This window comes from Heterodontus francisci, chromosome 2 (genome assembly GCF_036365525.1).
Source record: "Heterodontus francisci isolate sHetFra1 chromosome 2, sHetFra1.hap1, whole genome shotgun sequence".
NCBI classification, from domain to species: domain Eukaryota; kingdom Metazoa; phylum Chordata; class Chondrichthyes; order Heterodontiformes; family Heterodontidae; genus Heterodontus; species Heterodontus francisci.
The window spans coordinates 132,725,702-132,744,112 of record NC_090372.1 but is presented as its reverse complement, the minus strand read 5'-3'; the positions used below and the strand labels follow the sequence as shown (position 1 = coordinate 132,744,112).

The 18,411-nt window shown below is 44.2% G+C and overlaps 1 protein-coding gene across 2 annotated transcripts in view; it reads right to left on the bottom strand.

The window, feature by feature from the left end:
* Positions 1-17,381: 17,381 nt before the first annotated feature.
* The window catches only part of LOC137346960 (aromatic-L-amino-acid decarboxylase-like), a 186,284-nt gene continuing 185,254 nt past the window's right edge, over positions 17,382-18,411 (bottom strand). For both annotated transcript variants that reach the window (XM_068010926.1, XM_068010918.1), the window contains one exon: positions 17,382-18,167. In XM_068010926.1, coding sequence (XP_067867027.1) covers positions 17,970-18,167 — 198 coding nt within the window. In that variant the 3' untranslated portion in view covers positions 17,382-17,969. The remainder of the gene's footprint in view (positions 18,168-18,411) is intronic.

Below are 18,411 nucleotides of genomic sequence, written 5' to 3'. Positions count from 1 at the left end.
GGTGTGGCAGACAGGGAGGATGATACCAATCAACTACAACAGGACGTAGATAGGCTAGCAGAATGGGCAGACAAGCGGTAGATGGAATTTAATACAGAGAAATGTGAGGTGATGCATTTTGACAAATGGGATAGGGACAGGCAATATAGACTAAATGGCAAATTCTAAAGGGTGTACAGGGACAGAGGGATCTAGCAGTACATGTGCAATGAACTTTAAAGGTGGCAGGACATACTGAGAGAGTAGTTAACAAATTACATGGGATATTGGGCTTCATAAATAGAGGTATTGAGTACGAAAGCAGAGAGGTTGTGCTGAACCTTTAAACAGCTCTGGTTAGGCCACAAATAGAAGTATTGCATCCAGTTCTGGTCACCACACTTTAGGAAGGATGTGAGGGTTGTTGAGAGGGTGCATAGGAGATTTACCAGAATCATTCCAGGGTTCAGGGATTTTAGCTACATGGTTAGGTTGGAGAAACTAAGGTTTTTCTCCTTGGAGTAAATGAGATTGAGGGGACATTTGATAGAGGTGGTCAAGGTTCTGACAGGTTTGGACAGAGAGGACAAAGAAATGTTGTCCCATTAGTTGATGGTACAAGCACGAGGGGACACAGATTTAAGGTTTTGGGCAAGAGATGCAGGGGGGATGTGAGGAAGAACTTTTTTATGCAGCAAGTGGTAATGTCCTGGAACTCACTGCCCATGAGGGTGGTGGAAATGGAGACAATCAATGATTTCAAAAGGAAATTGGATGGGAACGTAAATGAAATGAACTTAACTACGAGGATTGAGCTGGGGAATGGGCCTGATTGGATTGCTCTACAGAGAGCTGGCATGGACCTGATCGGCTGAATGGCTTCCTCCTGTGCCATTATGACTCTATGACGATGACATAGTGGTAATGTCACTAAGCTAATAATCCAGAGGCCCAGGCTAATACCTTGGGGTCATGAGTTCACCATGGCAGCTGGTGGAATTTAAATTCACTTAATTAATAAATTCAATTTAATTGATTAATAAAAATATGGAATTGAAAGCTCGTCCCAGCAATGGTGCCATGAAACTATCAACAATTGTCTTAAAACCCATCTGGTTCATTAGGGAAAGCAATCTGCCGACTTTACCTAGTCTAGCATACATATGACTCCAGATCCACAGCAATGTGATTGACTCTCAATTGCTCTCTGAAATGGCCTAGTAAGCCAGTCAGTTGTCAAGGGCAAGTAGGGTTGGGTAACAAATACTGACCTTGCCAGTGACACCGACATCCCTTGAAAGAATAAAAAAAAACTCTATGACTCTATGACCTAGACTTGGGTGTACAGGGTACAATTTCAAAATCTGTGGCTGACAAAACTTGAAAATATTGTGAACTGTGAGGGCGATGGTGATAAACTTCAAGAAGACATAGACAGGCAGATGGAATGGGCAGACAAGTGGCAGATGAAATTTAATGCAATGAGGTGTGAATTGATTCATTTTGGTAGAAAGAATGAGCAGAAGCAATATAAAATAAAGGATACAATTTTAAAGGGGATGCAGGAGCAGAGGGACCTGTGGATATATGTGCACAATCATTTAAGGTGAGAGGGCAGGTTGAGAAAGCGGTCATGAAGCATATGGGATCCTGGGCTTTATAAATAGGGGCATAGAGTACAAAAACAAGGAAGTTTTGATAAACCTGTATAAAACACTGGTTCGGCCTCAACTGGAGTATTGTGTCCAGTTTTTAGCACCACACGTTGGGAAGGATGTGAAAGCATTAGAGAGGGTGCAGAAAAGATGCGCGAGCAAGGTTCCAGGGACAAAGAGCTGCAGTTACATGGATAGATTGGAGAAGCTGGGGCTATTCTCCTTGGAGAAGAGAAGATTAAGAGGTGATTTGATTGAGGTGCTCATAATCATGAGGACTTGGGACAGAGTAGATAGGGAGAAACCATTCCCATTGGCGGAAGAATCGAGAAGCAGAGGGCACCAGTTTAAGGTGATTTACAAAAGAAGCAACAGCGACATGAGGAAAAACATTTTTATGCAGTGAGTGGTCTGGATCTGCAATGCACTGTCAGGGACTGCGGTGGAGGCAGATTCCATCATGTCTTTCAAAAGAGAATTAGACAATAATATGAAGGGAAAAAATGTTCAGGTCTACGGAGAGAAAATGGGACAGTGGGACTAAGTGAGTTGCTCTTACAGAGAGCCGGCATGGACATGACAGGCCGAATGGCCTCATTCTGTGCTGTAACCGTTCTCTGATCCTATAACTAAATCTGGAATAAAAAGATAGTATCAGTAATGGTGACCATGTAGCTACTAAAGTGTCATTAAAAAACTCACATCTGGTTCACTCATGTCCTGTAAGGAAGGAAATCTGTCTTTCTTATGCAGCCTGGCCTAGATGTGACTCTAGATCCACAGAAATGTGGTTGACTATTAACTGCTCTCTGAAATGGCCTAGCAAGCCACTCGGTTAAGGGCAATTAGGGATGGGTGATAAATGCTGGCATTGCCAGTGACAACCACATCTTCCCTTGATGCCTCTTTTGGTATCCTCTGAAGGACCCCATCGAGGCACTTGTCAAGCAGCACTGCAACTGCCCCATTCCATTGTCCTGCCAAACTTCCAGCCCAGCGCGCCCACTGGGGTCTAATCTTAACAATCTACTTCCTGTCCAACTGTTCCTTCACGATGCTGACGCTGTGGACCTTGTCAAAGGATCAGCGATCACTGCCTCTCTCCTCATCTCCCTCCAGAATGTCTGTTCACTTGTGAAAAAGGCCCTTGCCATCCATGAGTCTATTGTAGACGATTGTATCAACATCATAGCCTTGACAGAAGCCTGGCTGAGGGGTGATGACATCTTCCTCCAAAATGGCTATACCTTCCACTATTTGCCTCACCCAGACCATTCTGGTGACTGAATCACAGAATCATACAATGCAGAAGAGGCCCTTCGAGTCTGCACCGATGCATTAAAACACCTGACCTGTCTCCCTAATCCCATTTGCCAGCACTTGGCACATAGCCTTGAATGTTATGACGTGCCAAGTGCTCATCCAGGTACTTTTTAAAGGATGTGAGGCAACCCGCCTCTACCACCCTCCCAGGCAGGGCATTCCAGACTGTCACCACCCTCTGGGTAAAAAAGTTCTTCCTCAAATCGCCCTTAAACCTCCCGCCCCTCACCTTAAACTTGTGACCCCTCGTAACTGACCCTTCAACTAAGGGGAACAGCTTCTCCCTAACCACCCTGTCCATGCCCCTCATAATCTTGTACACCTCGATCAGCTCACCCCTCAGTCTTCTCTGCTCCAGTGAAAACAACCCAAGCCTATCCAACCTCTCTTCATAGCTAAAATGTTCCATCCCAGGCAACATCCTGGTGAATCGCCTCTGCACCCCCTCCAGTGCAATCACATCCTTCCTATAATGTGGCGACCAGAATTGCACACAGTACTCCAGCTGTGGCCTTACCAAAGTTCTGTACAACTCCAACATGACCTCCCTGCTTTTGTAATCTATGCCTCGATTGATAAAGGCAAGTGTCCCATATGCCTTTTTCACCACCCTATTAACCTGCCCTTCTGCCTTCAGAGATCTATGGACAAACACGCCAAGGTCCCTTTGTTCCTCAGAACTTCCCAGTGTCAGGGCATTCATTGAATACTTCCGTGTCACATTACTCCTTCCAAAGTGTATCACCTCACACTTTTCAGCGTTAAATTCCATCTGCCACTTTTCTGCCCATTTGACCATCCCTTCGATATCTTCCTGTAACCCAAGACACTCCACCTCACTGTTAACAACTGTGTGGCTCTTATCAACAAATTATGCCTTGGCTTGACCCCCTACTCCTCTGACACTTTCTCTTCCTTTGATCATCTCACCTTGCTCCACCGCTCCATGTCTCTCATTTAAAATCATCATTCTCTACTGCCACCCAAATAACATGAACAATTTTTGACCGAGGTATCTTCACTGCTTTTCTCCCTCAGCCTCTGCACTCAATGAATTCTGATCTTTGCTGATTTCAACCTCCATCTCAAGTCATCATCCTCTCCCTCCTCTGAGTTTACTGCCCTCCTATTCTCCCTTGATCTCTCCCTCTATATAAACTACCCAACCCATATTCATGGCACCCCCCCCTTGACCTTCCCATCTCGTGGCCTCGCTACTCCCATTGTGTCAATCATATTTAATGCCATCTCTGATAGGTTCTTTGTATTACTCTCCACCCACATTCCCTTTCCCCTTCTCAACTCCACTTCCTTCTGTATGTGCCCTGGTAACTCTCACATTTCTCTTCGAACTGCACTTTCAAAATCCCAACTGTTTCGCCTTAAGCCCTCCATTCACCACAACATTTCTACGGCTACTGATATTCTCAACCACACCCTCACCACAACCTTTGATGCCCTGGTTCCCATTAAAAATAGTACTTGCTGTCACCCTGTATGCTCACCCAGTTCAGATCTCATCTCCGCTACCTTAATTCCAAGGGATGCAGATTAGATTAGATTAGATTAGATTAGAGATACAGCACTGAAACACACTTGAATGGATATATATATATATAACATTTCGGCTCACTTGCACCCTGACCTACACATTTGATACCCTAGTTCTCAATAAAACTATGATTTTCTTTCACCCTGGTCGGTCCTCATCGATGTTCCCTTAATTCCAAGGGATGCAGGCTTGAATGTTCTTAGCGTACAACTGACTTAGTCATTCACTGCCAGCACTGGCTGGACCACATAAATCGCTATTAGATCCTGCTCTTGTCTGTCAAAACCGCTCACTATTTCCAAATCATCTTGGAATACAGAGATAACCTGCAGTTTCCTTTGTCTATTGCAAACCATCTTCTTAAACCTCCACGCACACTTCCAACAACATGCGAGAGTAGCTAATGGACTTCTTTGTCACGAACACTAAGACCATCTGAGCAGCTACCTCTGCTGCTTTCCTCCTTCACCTAGCCCAAAGGGCCTAACTTCCTCTCAGGCACTCCCTGCCCTAATCCCTGAACTCACTTCTTTGACTAACTTTCAACTTATATTCTCTCATGCCCTCTCCAAGCTCATCTTGTTCATGAGACCCAGCTCCTGCTCACTTGATCCTATTCCCACTCAATTTCCATTTCTGGCTCCAATGTTAGCTGATATTGTTAACAGTTCCCTCTTGTTAGGGACTGTCCCCATACCCTTCAAATCTGCCATCATCACTCCTCCTCATAAAACCAACTTTTGGCTCCTCCATCTTCGCAAACTACTACCACATCTCCAACCTCGCTTTCTTCTCAAGCACTTGGGTATGCTGTCACCTCCCAAATGTGTGTCCATTTTTCCCGCAACTCCATATTTGAATCACTCCAATCAGGTTTCCACCCCTACCACTGTACTGAAATGTTTCTTATCAAAGTCACAAATGACATCCTATATGACTGTGACAAAGGTGACATCCTCATCCTTCTTGTCCAGTTGGCTGGGACTGCGCTCGCCTGGTTCCATTTTTATCTATCCAGTTGTAGCCAGAGAGTCACCTGCAATGGCTTCTCTTCCTGCCCCTACACTGTTAATTTGGGTGCCCCGCAAAGGTATATCCTTGGTCCCCTTATATTTCTCATCTACATGCTGCTCCTCGGCAACATCATCTAAAAATATGGTGCCAGTTTCCACATGTATGCTGATGACACTCGGCTCTATCTCACCACGACTCTCTCAACCCCTCCACTATTTCTAAATTGTCAGAATACTTTTCCAACATCCAGTACTGGATGAGCAGAAATTTCTTGCAACTAAATATCAAGACGACCAAAGCCATTGTCTTTTGTCCACCCACATACCCCATTCCCTGGCCGCTGACTCCATCCTTCTCCCTGTCAATTGTCTGAGATTGAACCAGGCTGTTCGCAATCTTGGTGTTATATTTGACTCTGAGTTGAGCTTCCAATCACATACGTTCACCATTACTAAGGTGGCCTATTTCCATCTCCACAATATCGCCTGACTCTTCTCCTGCCTTAGCTCATCTTTGGCTGAAACTTTCATCCAAGCCTTTGTTACTTTGAGATTTGACTATTCTAATGCACTCCTGGCTGGCCTCCCCCGTTCTACCCTCCATAAACTTGAGGTCATTGAAAACTCTGCATCCTGTGTCCTAACTCACATCAAGTTCAGTTCACCTATCAGCCCCTGTGTTTGCTGACCTACATCATCACCGGTTAAGCAATTTTTGTGTTTGAAAATTCTCATCCTTGTTTTCAAATCCCTCCATGGCTCACCCCTCCCTATCTCTGTATTTTCCTTCAGCCCTATAATGCTCCGAGATATCTGTGCTCCAATTCTGGCCTCCTGAACATCACCAATTTTAGTCACTGCATCAGAGCTGGCTGTGCCTTCAGCTGCCAAGGAATGAAGCTCTGGAATACCCTCCTTAAACCTCTCCACCTCTCTTTCCTCCTTTGAGATACTCCTTAAAATCTACCTCTTTGACCAAACTTTTGGTCATCTGCCCTAATATCTCTTTATGTGGCTTTCATCAAATTTGGTTTCATAACATTCCTGTGAAGTGCCTTGGGCTATTTTACTTTGTTAAAGCTGCAACATAAATACAAGTTGTTGTTATTTGAAGAAGAGCAGGGCGTTCTCCTACTGCTCTGACCAAAGTTTGTCCTTCAATCAACAATACTAAAACAAATTATCAGGTCAATATCAGTGCACAACTATGTATTGTTTCCCTACATTACATCAGTGCCTGTAGTTCAAAATTACTCTGTGATGTGCCGAGCTTGTGATTGGTGCTGTATAAATATAAGTTCTTTCCTTCTTGCAGCAGTTGCCATCCTAAAATTCAGAACCACATACTGCAGAGCTGATGAGAAATTTGACTTGTAGAATTGTAATTTTTCAATCGAGATGTTTAGCTGCTTAAAAAGCATAAAGTGAATGTCCTGAAGAAGAACATAACGTGAAATCAGTATTAGTAGAGAAATGGTGTTGGGGCAATTGATGGGATTGAAGGCCGATAAATCCCCAGGGCCTGATGGTCTGCATCCCAGAGTACTTCAGGAACTGGCCCGAGAAATAGTGGATGCATTGGTGGTCATCTTCCAAGATTCTACAGACTCAGAACAGTTCCTACAGATTGGAGGATAACCCCACTATTTAAAAAGGGAGGGAGATAGAAAGCAGGGAATTATAGACCAGTCAGCCTGATGTCGGTAGTGGGGAAAATTCTAGAGTCCATTATTAAAGATTTTATAGCAGAGCACTTGGAGAACAGTGGTAGAATCAGAAAGAGTCAGCATGGATTTACGAAAGGGAAATCATGCTTGACAAATCGACTAGAATTCTTCGAGGATGTAACTAGTAGAGTTGATGAGGGGGAGCCAATGGATATGGTTTATTTGGACTTTCAGAAGGCTTTCAACAAAGTCCCATATCAGAGATTAGCGTGTAAAATTACATCGCATGGGATTGGGGGTGGTGTATTGCGATGGATAGAAAATTGGTTGGCAGACAGGAAGCAAAGAGTAGGGATAAATGGGTCTTTTTCTCAATGGCAGGCAGTGACTAGTGGGGTACCTCAGGGATCGGTGTTAGGACCCCAGCTATTCACAGTATATATTAATGATTTAGATGAGGGAAATAAATGTAATATCTCCACATTTGCAGATGACACAAAACTGGGTGGGAGGGTGAGTTGTGAGGAGGATGCAGAGAGGCATCAGGGTGATTTGGACAAGTTGAGTGAGTGGGCTAATGCATGGCAGATGCAGTATAATGTGGATAAATGTGTGGTTATGCACTTTGGTAGCAAAAACAGGAAGGCAGATTATTATCTGAAAAGCTATAAACTGAGAGAGGGGAATATGCAGCGAGACCTGGGTGTTCTCGTACACCAGTCGCTGAAGGTAAGCATACAGGTCCAACAGGCGGTAAGAAAGGCAAATGGTATGTTGGCCTTCATAGCGAGAGGATTCGAGTACAGGAGCAGGGATGTCTTGCTGCAATTATGCAGGGCCTTGGTGAGGCCACACCTGGAATATTGTGTGCAGTTTTGGTCTCCTTTTCTGAGGAAGGATGTTGTTGCTCAAGAGGGAGTGCAGCGAAGGATTACCAGACTGAATCCTGGGATGGCAGGACTGACGTATGAGGAGAGATTGAGTCGGTTAGGATTATATTCCCTGGAGTTCAGAAGAGTGAGTGGGGAATCTCATAGAAACCTATAAAATTCAAATAGGACTTGACAGGGTAGATGCAGGAAGGATGTTCCCAATTGTGGGGGAGTCCAGAACCAGGGGTCATAGTCTAAGAATACAGGGTAAACCATTCAGGACTGAGATGAGGAGAAATTTCTTCACAAAGAGAGTGGTGAACCTGTTGAATTTGCTACCACAGAAAGCAGTTGATGCCAAAACATTGTATGTTTTCAAGAAGGAGTTAGATATAGCTCTTGGGTTTAAAGGGATCAAAGGATATGGGGCGAAAGCGAGTACAGGTTACTGAGTTGGATGATCAGCCATGATCATAATGAATGGCGGAGCAGGCTTGAAGGACTGAATGGCCTACTCCTGCTCCCATTTTCTATGGTTCTCTGTTTGTGATTTTCGCGGGCAGCTTCATGAAAAATACTTCCTTTACTCTTTTCCACCACTTGCTTTTCACAATGGGAAAAATCAAAAAGAAGCAAAAAAAACATGTACTTGGAGAGGTTTGAGCTAATTAAGGAGAGCCAGCACAGATTTGTAAAAGGCAGAAATAAAAACAAGAAATGCTGGAACCACTCAGCCGGTCTGGCAGCATCTGTGAAAAGAGAAGCAGAGTTAACGTTTCGGGTCAGTGACCCTTCTTCGGAACTGACAAATATTAGAAAAGTCACAGATTATAAGCAAGTGAGGTGGGGGTGGGGCAAGAGATAACAAAGGAGAAGGTGTAGATTGGACAAGGCCACATAGCTGACCAAAAGGTCATGGAGCAAAGGCAAACAATATGTTAATGGTGTGTTGAAAGACAAAGCATTAGTACAGATTAGGTGTTAACGGACTGAATATTGAACAGCAGCAAGTGCAAACCTGAAAAAAAACAGTGGGTAAGCAAACTGAACAAACTAAGATGAAATGAAATAAATGCAAAAAAAAGATAGTAAAAAATGTAAAAAAGAAAAAATAACTAAAAATGAAAGTAAAATGGGGGGCTGTCATGCTCTGAAATTATTGAACTCAGTCCGGCAGGCTGTCGTGTGCCTAATCGGTAGATGAGATGCTGTTCCTCAAGCTTGCGTTGATGTTCACTGGAACACTGCAGCAATCCCAGGACAGAGATGTGAGCATGAGAGCAGGGGGGAGTGTTGAAATGGCAAGCAACCGGAAGCTCAGTGTCCTGCTTGCGGACTGAGCGGAGATGTTCCGCAAAGCGTTCACCCAGTCTGCGCTTGGTCTCCCCAATGTAGAGGAGACCACAGTGTGAGCAGCGAATACAGTATACTACATTGAAAGAAGTACAAGTAAATCGCTGCTTCACCTGAAAGGAGTGTTTGGGGCCTGGGATAGTGAGGAGAGAGGAGGTAACTGGGCAGGCATTGCACCTCCTGCGATTGCAGGGGAAGGTGCCATGGGATGGGGACGAGGTGGTGGGGGTAATGGAGGAGTGGACCAGGGTGTCGCGGAGGGAACGATCCCTTTGGAATGCTGACAGGGGAAGGGAGGGGAAGATGCGACTGGTAGTGGCATCACGCTGGAGGTGGCAGAAATGGCGGAGGATGATCCTTTGGATATGGAGGCTGATGGGGTGCAAAGTGAGGTCAAGGGGAACCCTGTCACGGTTCTGGGAGGGAGGGGAAGGGGTGAGGGTAGAGGTGCGGGAAATGGGCCGGATACGGTTGACGGCCCTGTCAACCACAGTGGGGGGAAATCCTCGATTGAGGAAAAAGGTCATATCAGAAGCACCGTCATGGAAGGTAGCATCATCAGAGCAGATGCGTCGGAGACAGAGAAACTGGGAGAATGGAATGGAGTCCTTATAGGAGGTAGGGTGTGAAGAAGTGTAGTCCAGGTAGCTGTGGGAGTCGGTGGGCTTATAATGGATATTAGTAGACAACCTATCCCCAGAGATGGAGACAGAGAAGTCGAGGAAGGGAAGGGAAGTGTCAGAGATGGACCATGTAAAGGTGAGAGAAGGGTGGAAATTGGAAGCAAAGTTGATTAAGTTTTCCAGTTCGGGGCGGGAGCAGGAAACGGCACCGATACAGTCATCAATGTACCGGAAAAAGAGTTGGGGGAGGGGGCCTGAGTAGGACTGGAACAAAGAATGCTCGACATATCCCACAAAAAGACAGGCATAACTAGGACCCATGTGGGTACCCATAGCGACACCTTTTACTTGAAGGAAGTGCGTGGAGTTGAAGGAGAAGTTGTTCAATGTGCGAACAAGTTTAGCCAGGCGGAGGAGGGTGGTGGTGGATGGGGACTGGTTGGGCCTCTGTTCCAGGAAGAAGCGGAGAGCCCTCAAACAATCCTGGTGGGGGACGGAGGTGTAGAGCGATTGGACGTCCATAGTGAAGAGGAGGCAGTTGGGACCAGGAAACTGGAAATTGTCAAAATGACGTCGGGCAAAATGACAGAAAATAGTGAGTCATGGTAAATGATTCTGTTTCTGACTGGAGGATGGTAGACTTTCCCCAAGGTTCAATGCCAGGACCACTGCTTTTTTTGATATACTTAAATGACTCGGATATTGAAATACAGAGCAAAATTTCACAATTTTCCCATGATAACAAACTTGGAGGTAGGGCAGACAGTGAGGATAATACCAATCAACTGCAACAGGACATAGATTGGCTACTTTTTATTCTGTCACAGGATGTGGGTGTCGCTGGCCAGGCCAGCATTTATTGCCCATCCCTAATTGCCCTTGAGAAGGTGATGGTGAGCTGCTTTCTTGAATTGCTGCAGTCCATGTAGTGTAGGTATATCTACAGTGCTTGTTGGGAAGGGAGTTCCAGGACGTTGACCCAGTGACAGTGAAGGATCGGCAATATAGTTCCAAGTCAGGATGGTGTGTGGCTTGGAAGGGAACTTGCAGGTGATGGTGTTCCCATGCTGCCCTCACCCCTCTCGGTGGTAGAAGTCGTGGGTTTGGAAGGGGCCATTGAAGAAGCTTTGGTAAGTTGCTGCAGTGCATGTTGTAGATGGTACACACTGCTGCCACAATGGATCAGTGATGGAAGGAGTGAATGTTGAAGGTTGTGGATGAGGTGCCAATCAAGTGGGCTGCTTTGTCCTGGATGGTGTCAAGCTTCTTGAGTGTTGTTGGAGCTGCACCCATCCAGGCAAATGGAGAATATTCCATCACACACCTGACTTGTGCCTTGTAAATGGTGGACAGGCTTTGGGGAGTCAGGAGGTGAGTTACTCACCGCAGAATTCCCAGCCTCTGACCTGCTGTTGTAGACACAGTACTTATATGGCTGGTCCAGTTTAATTTCTTGTCACTGGTAACTCCCAGGATGTTGACAGTGGGGGATTCAGCGATGGTAATGCTATTGAATGACAAAGAAAGATGGTTGGATTCTCTTGTTGGAGATGGCCATTGTCTGGGAGTTGTGTGGCGCGAATGCGACTTGCCACTTATCAGCCCAAGCCTGAATGTTGTCCGGGTCTTGCTGCATATGGACATGGACTGCTTCAGTATCTGAGGAGTTGCAAATGGTGCTGAACATTGTGCAATCATCAGTGAACATCCCCAATTCTGACCTTATGATGGAGGGAAGGTCATGGATGAAGCAGATGAAGATGGTTGGGACTAGGACACCACGCGGAGGAACTCCAACAGTGATGTCCTGGGACTGAGATGATCCAACAACCACAACCATCTTCCTTTGTGCCAAGTATAACTCCAACCAATGAAGAGTTTTCCCCTGATTCCCATTGGCTCCAGTTTTGCTCAGGCTCCTTGATGCCATACTCAGTTAAATGCTGCTGTGATGTCAAGAGTTCAGCTCTTTTGTCCATGTTTGGTCCAAGGCTGTAATGAGGTCAGAAGCTGAGTGGCCCTGAGCGTCACTGAGCAGGTTATTGCTGAGTGAGTGCTGCTTCATGGCACTGTCGACGACACCTTCAAACGCTTTACTGATGATCGAGAATAGACTGATGAGCCGGTAATTGGCTGTGTTGGATTTGCCCTGCTTTTTGTGTGCAGGACATACCTGGGCAATTTTCCACATTGTCAGGTAACTGCCAGTGTTGTAGCTGTAATGGAACAGCTTGACTAGTAGCGCGGCCAGTTCTGGAACACAAGTCTCCTGTACTATTGCCAGAATGTTGTGAGGACCCATAGACTTTGCAGTATCCAGTACCTTCAGCTATTTCTTGATATCACCTGGAGTGAATCAAATTGGCTGAAGGCTGGCATCTGAGATGTTGGGGACCTCAGGAGGAGGCTGAGATGGATCATCCACTCAGCACTTCTGGCTGAAGATGGATGCAAATGCTTCAATCTAGTCTTTTGCACTGATGTGCAGGGCTCCCCCATCATTGAGGATGAGGATATTTGTGAAACCTCCTCCTCCCCCGGTCAGTTGTTTAATTGACCACCACCATTCACAACTGGATGTGGCAGGAATGCAGAGCTTTCTGATCTGTTGAAACATAGAAAATAGGAGCAGGAGTAGGCCATTCGGCCCTTCGAGCCTGTTCCGCCATTCATTATGATCATGGCTGATCATCCAACTCAGTAACCTATACCCGCTTTTGCCCCATACCCTTTGATCCCATTAGACCCAAGAGCTATATCTAACTCCTTCTTGAAAACATACAATGTTTTGGCATCAACTGCTTTCTGTGGTAGCGAATTCCACAGGCTCACCACTCTCTGGGTGAAGAAATTTCTCTTCATCTCAGTCCAGAAAGGTTTACCTCATATCCAAAGACTATAACCCCTGGTTCTGGACTCCCCCACCAGCAGGAACCACCTTCCTGCTTCTACCCTGTCAAGTCCTGTTTGAATTTTATAGGTTTGTATGAGAACCCCCCTCACTCTTCTGAACTCCAGCGAATATAATCCTAACCGAATCAATCTCTCCTCAAACGTCAGACCTGCCATCCCAGGAATCAGTCTGGTAAAACTTCGCTGCACTCCCTCTAGAGCAAGAACATCCTTCCTCAGATAAGGAGACCAAAACTGCACACAATATTCCAGGACCCTGGAATTGCCAAGGCCCTGTATAATTGCAGCAAGACATCTCTGCTCCTGTACTCGTATCCTCTCGCTATGAAGGCCAACATACCATTTTCCTTTTTTACCGCCTGTTGGACCTGTATGCTTACCTTCAGCGGCTGGTGTACGAGAACACCCAGGTCTTGGTGCATATTCCCCTCTCTCAGTTTATAGTCATTCAGATAATAATCTGCCTTCCTGTTTTTGCTACCAAAGTGCATAACCTCATATTTATCCACATTATACTGCATCTGCCATGCATTAGCCCACTCACTCAACTTGTCCAAATCACCCTGCTGCCTCTCTGAACCCTCCTCACAACTCACCCTCCCACCCAGTTTTGTGCCATCTGCAAATGTGGAGATATTACATTTAGTTCCCTCATCTAAATCATTAATATATACTGTGAATAACTGCGGTCCTGGCACCGATCCCTGAGGTACCCCACTAGTCACTGCCTACCATTTGGAAAAAGACCCATTTATCCCTACTCTTTGTTTCCTGTCTGCCAACCAATTTTCTATCCATTGCAATACACTCCCCCTAATCCCATGCGCTTTAATTTTACACGCTAATCTCTTCTATGGGACTTTGTTGAAAGCCTTCTGAAAGTTCAAATGAACCACATTCACTGGCTCCCCCTCATCAACTCTACTGGTTCCATCTTTCAAGAATACTAGGAGATTTGTCAAGCATGATTTCCCTTTCGTAAATCCATGCTGACTTTGCCCGATTCTATCACTGTTCTCCAGGTGTTCTGCGATAAAACCTTTGATAATGGACTCTAGAATTTTCCCCACTACCGACATCAGGCTGACTGCTCTGTAATTCCCTTTTTTCTCTCTACCTCCCTTTTTAAATAGTGGACTCATATTAGCAATAGTGGGGTTACATTAGCATTGGTTGTGGGATTGCTTAGCTCTGTCTATCGCATGCTGCTTATGCTGTTTGGCATGCATGGAGTCCTGTGTTGTAGCTTCAACAGGATACATAGATACATACGATACATCGGATCACATAGCAGAATGGGCAGACTGGTGGCAAATGGAATTTAATTCAGAGACATGTGAGGTGATGCATTTTGGCTTACCCTCTGGGAGAGCAGTGGAGAGGAGTCCAGGCGTGCCGGAGTTTGAAAACGAAATGAGCAGTGACGTCACAGGAAAGCTGCAAGGTGATTGTTTGGTGAGTAACTGCTGTTAGGGAATAGCTCTAAATAGCTGAGTTAGTGCAACAGTGTCAGGCTGTGCGTGTAAATAGCTTAATAATAAGGAACAAGTGAGTAACTTTTTTTTGAGTAAGGTTTCTTTTAACGAGTGAACTGTATTGATTTTTAGTAGGATTTATCAGGAGCTTCAAAAGTAAAGAGACCAACAAATGCCAAATCTACAAGATGGAGGCACAACATCTTACCACCCGAGCAATACCGTGAATGATATTAAAAAAAATACACGCTATAAAAGACTCTTAAAAGGGGTTATGATTATTTCCACAAGTCGGATGATAATTTTTAAATTTATATTGACAGTTATATTGATATAGGGGCATTATGTTTTAAAGAAAGAGGGATGTTATATATGTATATATTGTTATACTATCTGTAAAGTGTTAGGAACTAATTAGCTAGGAACTAGTTGTTATGTGTAAATGTTTCAGTAGGGGAAGACATTTATGGCTGCACTGGGGAGTCATGTTATAAGTAACAGAAGAACCAGTTCAACCAGGTTCCACAGCACAAAGCTTAGTGCTGAATTCAACAAGACTGTCGCCAACCTTATCCAAGATTAAAGTGTGCTTCTTTCCAACATCTGGGAACCAGAAACAACTAAAAGACGAGCAATTACTGCTTTAGACGTCCTTCTTTTCAATCTCCTTCTTAGCTCCCTAAATTCTGCTTTCAGGACCTCATCCCTCTTTCTACCTATGTCATTGGTGCCAACGTGGACCATGACTTCTGGCTGTCCACCCTCCCCCGAAAGAATGTCCTGCAGCCCTTCCATGACATCTTCGACTCTGGCACCAGGGAGGTAACATACCATCCTGGAGTCACGTCTACGGCCACAGAAATGCCTGTCTGTTCCCCTAACTATTGAATCATCTACCACAATTGCCTTTCCACTCTTCTGCTCCTCACCTGTGCAGATGAGCCACTTGTGGTGCCACAAACTTGGCACTTGCTACATTCCTCTGATGAACCATTGCCCTCACCAGTATCCAAAACGGAAAACTGGTTCGTGAATGAGATAGACTCAGAGGACTCCTGCACTACCTGCCTGGTCTTTCTAGACTGCCTAGTGGTCACCCATTCCCTCTCTGCCTGCACGCTCTTAATCTGCGGTATGACCACTTTGTTAAATATGCTATCCACGTAGTTTTCAGCTTCGCTGAATCACCACAGTGACTCTAACCTCTGCTCGAGTTCCAAAACATGGAGCTCAGGTGTTTGCAACTTGAGACACTTCCTGCACATGTGATCGCCTCGGCCATGTGAAGCGCCCATGACTCCCCACATGTCACAGAATGGGGATTCCACGCAGCCGAGCTGTTCTGCCATGCCTTAAGCTGGTTTTCAGATTATTTACTTTAAACTGGAGACTAGAAAGTAGAAAGTAAAATTACTCACCAATCAGCTCCTTCTGTGTGTATAAGGTAGGTGCTTAAGAGTTCAAGAAAAAAACTTTTACCTTTCTTCTACCTTTTTTCTATAATCCAATTATTAACCCGCCTTTCCTAAAGGTATTGAATGTGTCAAGCTCTTTACAGACACTTACGCTAGATACTCACCAACCAATCAGCTTACAACTTTGCTTGACATCAGGAAGTTGTTTCAAACTCAGTGTGCGCTGATTCCAAGGAGCTCCAGATGTGTGCCTCTCCGACTCCCAGGTAAGTGTGGGCCTTGAGCCTCAGTCTCGATTTATAGTCTCCTGCTCCGGGCTGTTTCCTCGCAGGTCCGATGCCACTCTGACTTCCAGGTAAGTGTGGGCCTCGAGCCTGAGTCCCGACTTATAGTCTCCCGCTCCAGGCTGTTCCCTCATAGGTCCGATGCCTCTCTGACTCCCAGATCATAACAACTTGCTGCATAGTTTTTTTCCCTCTTGTCGCCTCTTTATTTTGCCAATCACCTTAAATCTGTGTCTTCTGGTTACTGACCCTTCTGCCACTGGAAACAATTTCTCTTTAATTACTGTATAAAAACACTTGATAATTTTGAACACCTCTACTGAATTTCCCCTTGACCTTCTCTGCTCTAAGGAAAGCAACCACAGGTTTTCTCATCTCTTCACATAGTTCAAGTCTTTTATCCCTGGTACCACTCTAGTAAATCTTCTCTGCACCCTCTCAAAGGCTTGACACCTGCCTCAAGTGTGGTGCCCAGAATTGAACACAATACTCCAGCTGGGGTCTAACCAGTGTGTTCTAAAGGTTTAGCCTAACTTTCTGGCTTTTATACTCAATGCCCCTACTTATAAAGACAAAGATTCCATTTGCCTTTTAAAAGCCTTCTCAACTTATCCTGCCACCTTCAAAGACTTGTGTATGGAAGTCCTCTCGGTCTCTCTGTTCCTGCACCCCATCTAAAATGCCATGTGTCTACCCATTTCACCAGTCTATCCATGTCCTCCTGAAATCTGTTACTATCCTCCTACCTGTTATTCCATTTCTGAGTATCATGACATCAGAAAATTTTAAATTATGCCTTCTATACCCAAGTACAAGTCATTAATACATATCAAAAAGAGAGTGATCCCAACATTGACCCCTGGGAGACACCATTGCACATTTCCCTCCAGTCTGAAAAACAACTGTTCACGTTACTGTCTGCTTTCTGCTGCACTGGCAGAAATCCCTTCCCAGCCTAAATTTGTTCAAGGTCAATTCAGCTGTCTCTGTGCAATTAGCTTGAAACAATAACTAAGCTATTCAAACATAAACATGTGTAATTAGTCAATAAATATAACTATTTGGCAGCTCCTTTTTCAATTTAGATATATATTCAATTTCCAAGCTACCCAGTAATGGTATTAGCCCAAAGCTTTTCAAAAAATCTTTGACTTGGAGTCAAAAAATGTAGTCTATCTAAGTGACTCTGATGAGAATCAGATAACAACACTTCAGTAATTGGTCAGAATAATAAATTAAAAGTTTTGTGCATAAAAGTGAATTAGAAAGTATGTTTAGCGTTTGTAAATCGTTTATTTTTCCTAATACCTTGACTACAATCTACTGATATTATGTTATTGTTTGCTTTTTCAGTTATTTAATACATTTGGAGTGCAATTTTTATTTTTAAAAGTGTCTTTTGGCTGCTTAAAAATAGGACAGAATTAAACCAGTAGCTCTTTTTTATCCTGGGTGCGACATCAGACAACAAGGCTAGCTGTTGGGTTGAGTATGAACACTGCTGAGGATGTAAGCAGCAGCAGTTACTTACAACAGCACAAGTCAAAAATATATAGCATAATAATGGTGTGAGATCCAAAAATGAATAATGATCAGTTATTTTTTCAATACAGAACCTCATTTGTTGAACACACTTTACAAGTAATCAAAATAAAATTTACAGTGCAAAATATACACTCACAAGTTATTTAAGAATTATATTTGATATAGTGCACAGGAATTATTGATCTACATTATTCTCTAGTCAGCAAAATCAGCACCACAAGTCAGGTCATTCACAAAAATAAAATTAATTTAGCACAATTACATATTACAATGAAAATGTACTTCTTTCCAGAAGACATATTATTGACAGCCGACTTGAAGGTCAATGGCAATCTCCTTTATGTTCTGCCAGGCATATTGGATGTGTTTACTTTCAACCGTACGTGCACATATAGCGAAACGGAGCACAAACTTGTCTCGAAGTTGGCATGGCACAATGTGAATCTTTCTCATTTCGTTTATTCTTTGAATGAGTTTTTCATTTAGATCGTTTGAGCCCTAAAAAGAAATACATCAGAAAGTGCATATTTTAATTCATTGCAAACTTACTAAAGTAGAATAATAGACTTACAGCACAGAAGGAGTCCATTCAGTCCACTGTACCTGTGTTTGCTCTTTGAAAGAGTAATCATGCTTAGTCGTCTATCCCTGCTTTTTGTCCATAACCCTGTAAATTCTTCATCCTTGAGTACCTGTCTAAATCCCTTTTAAAATTATTTATGGAATCAGTTTCCACCACCTT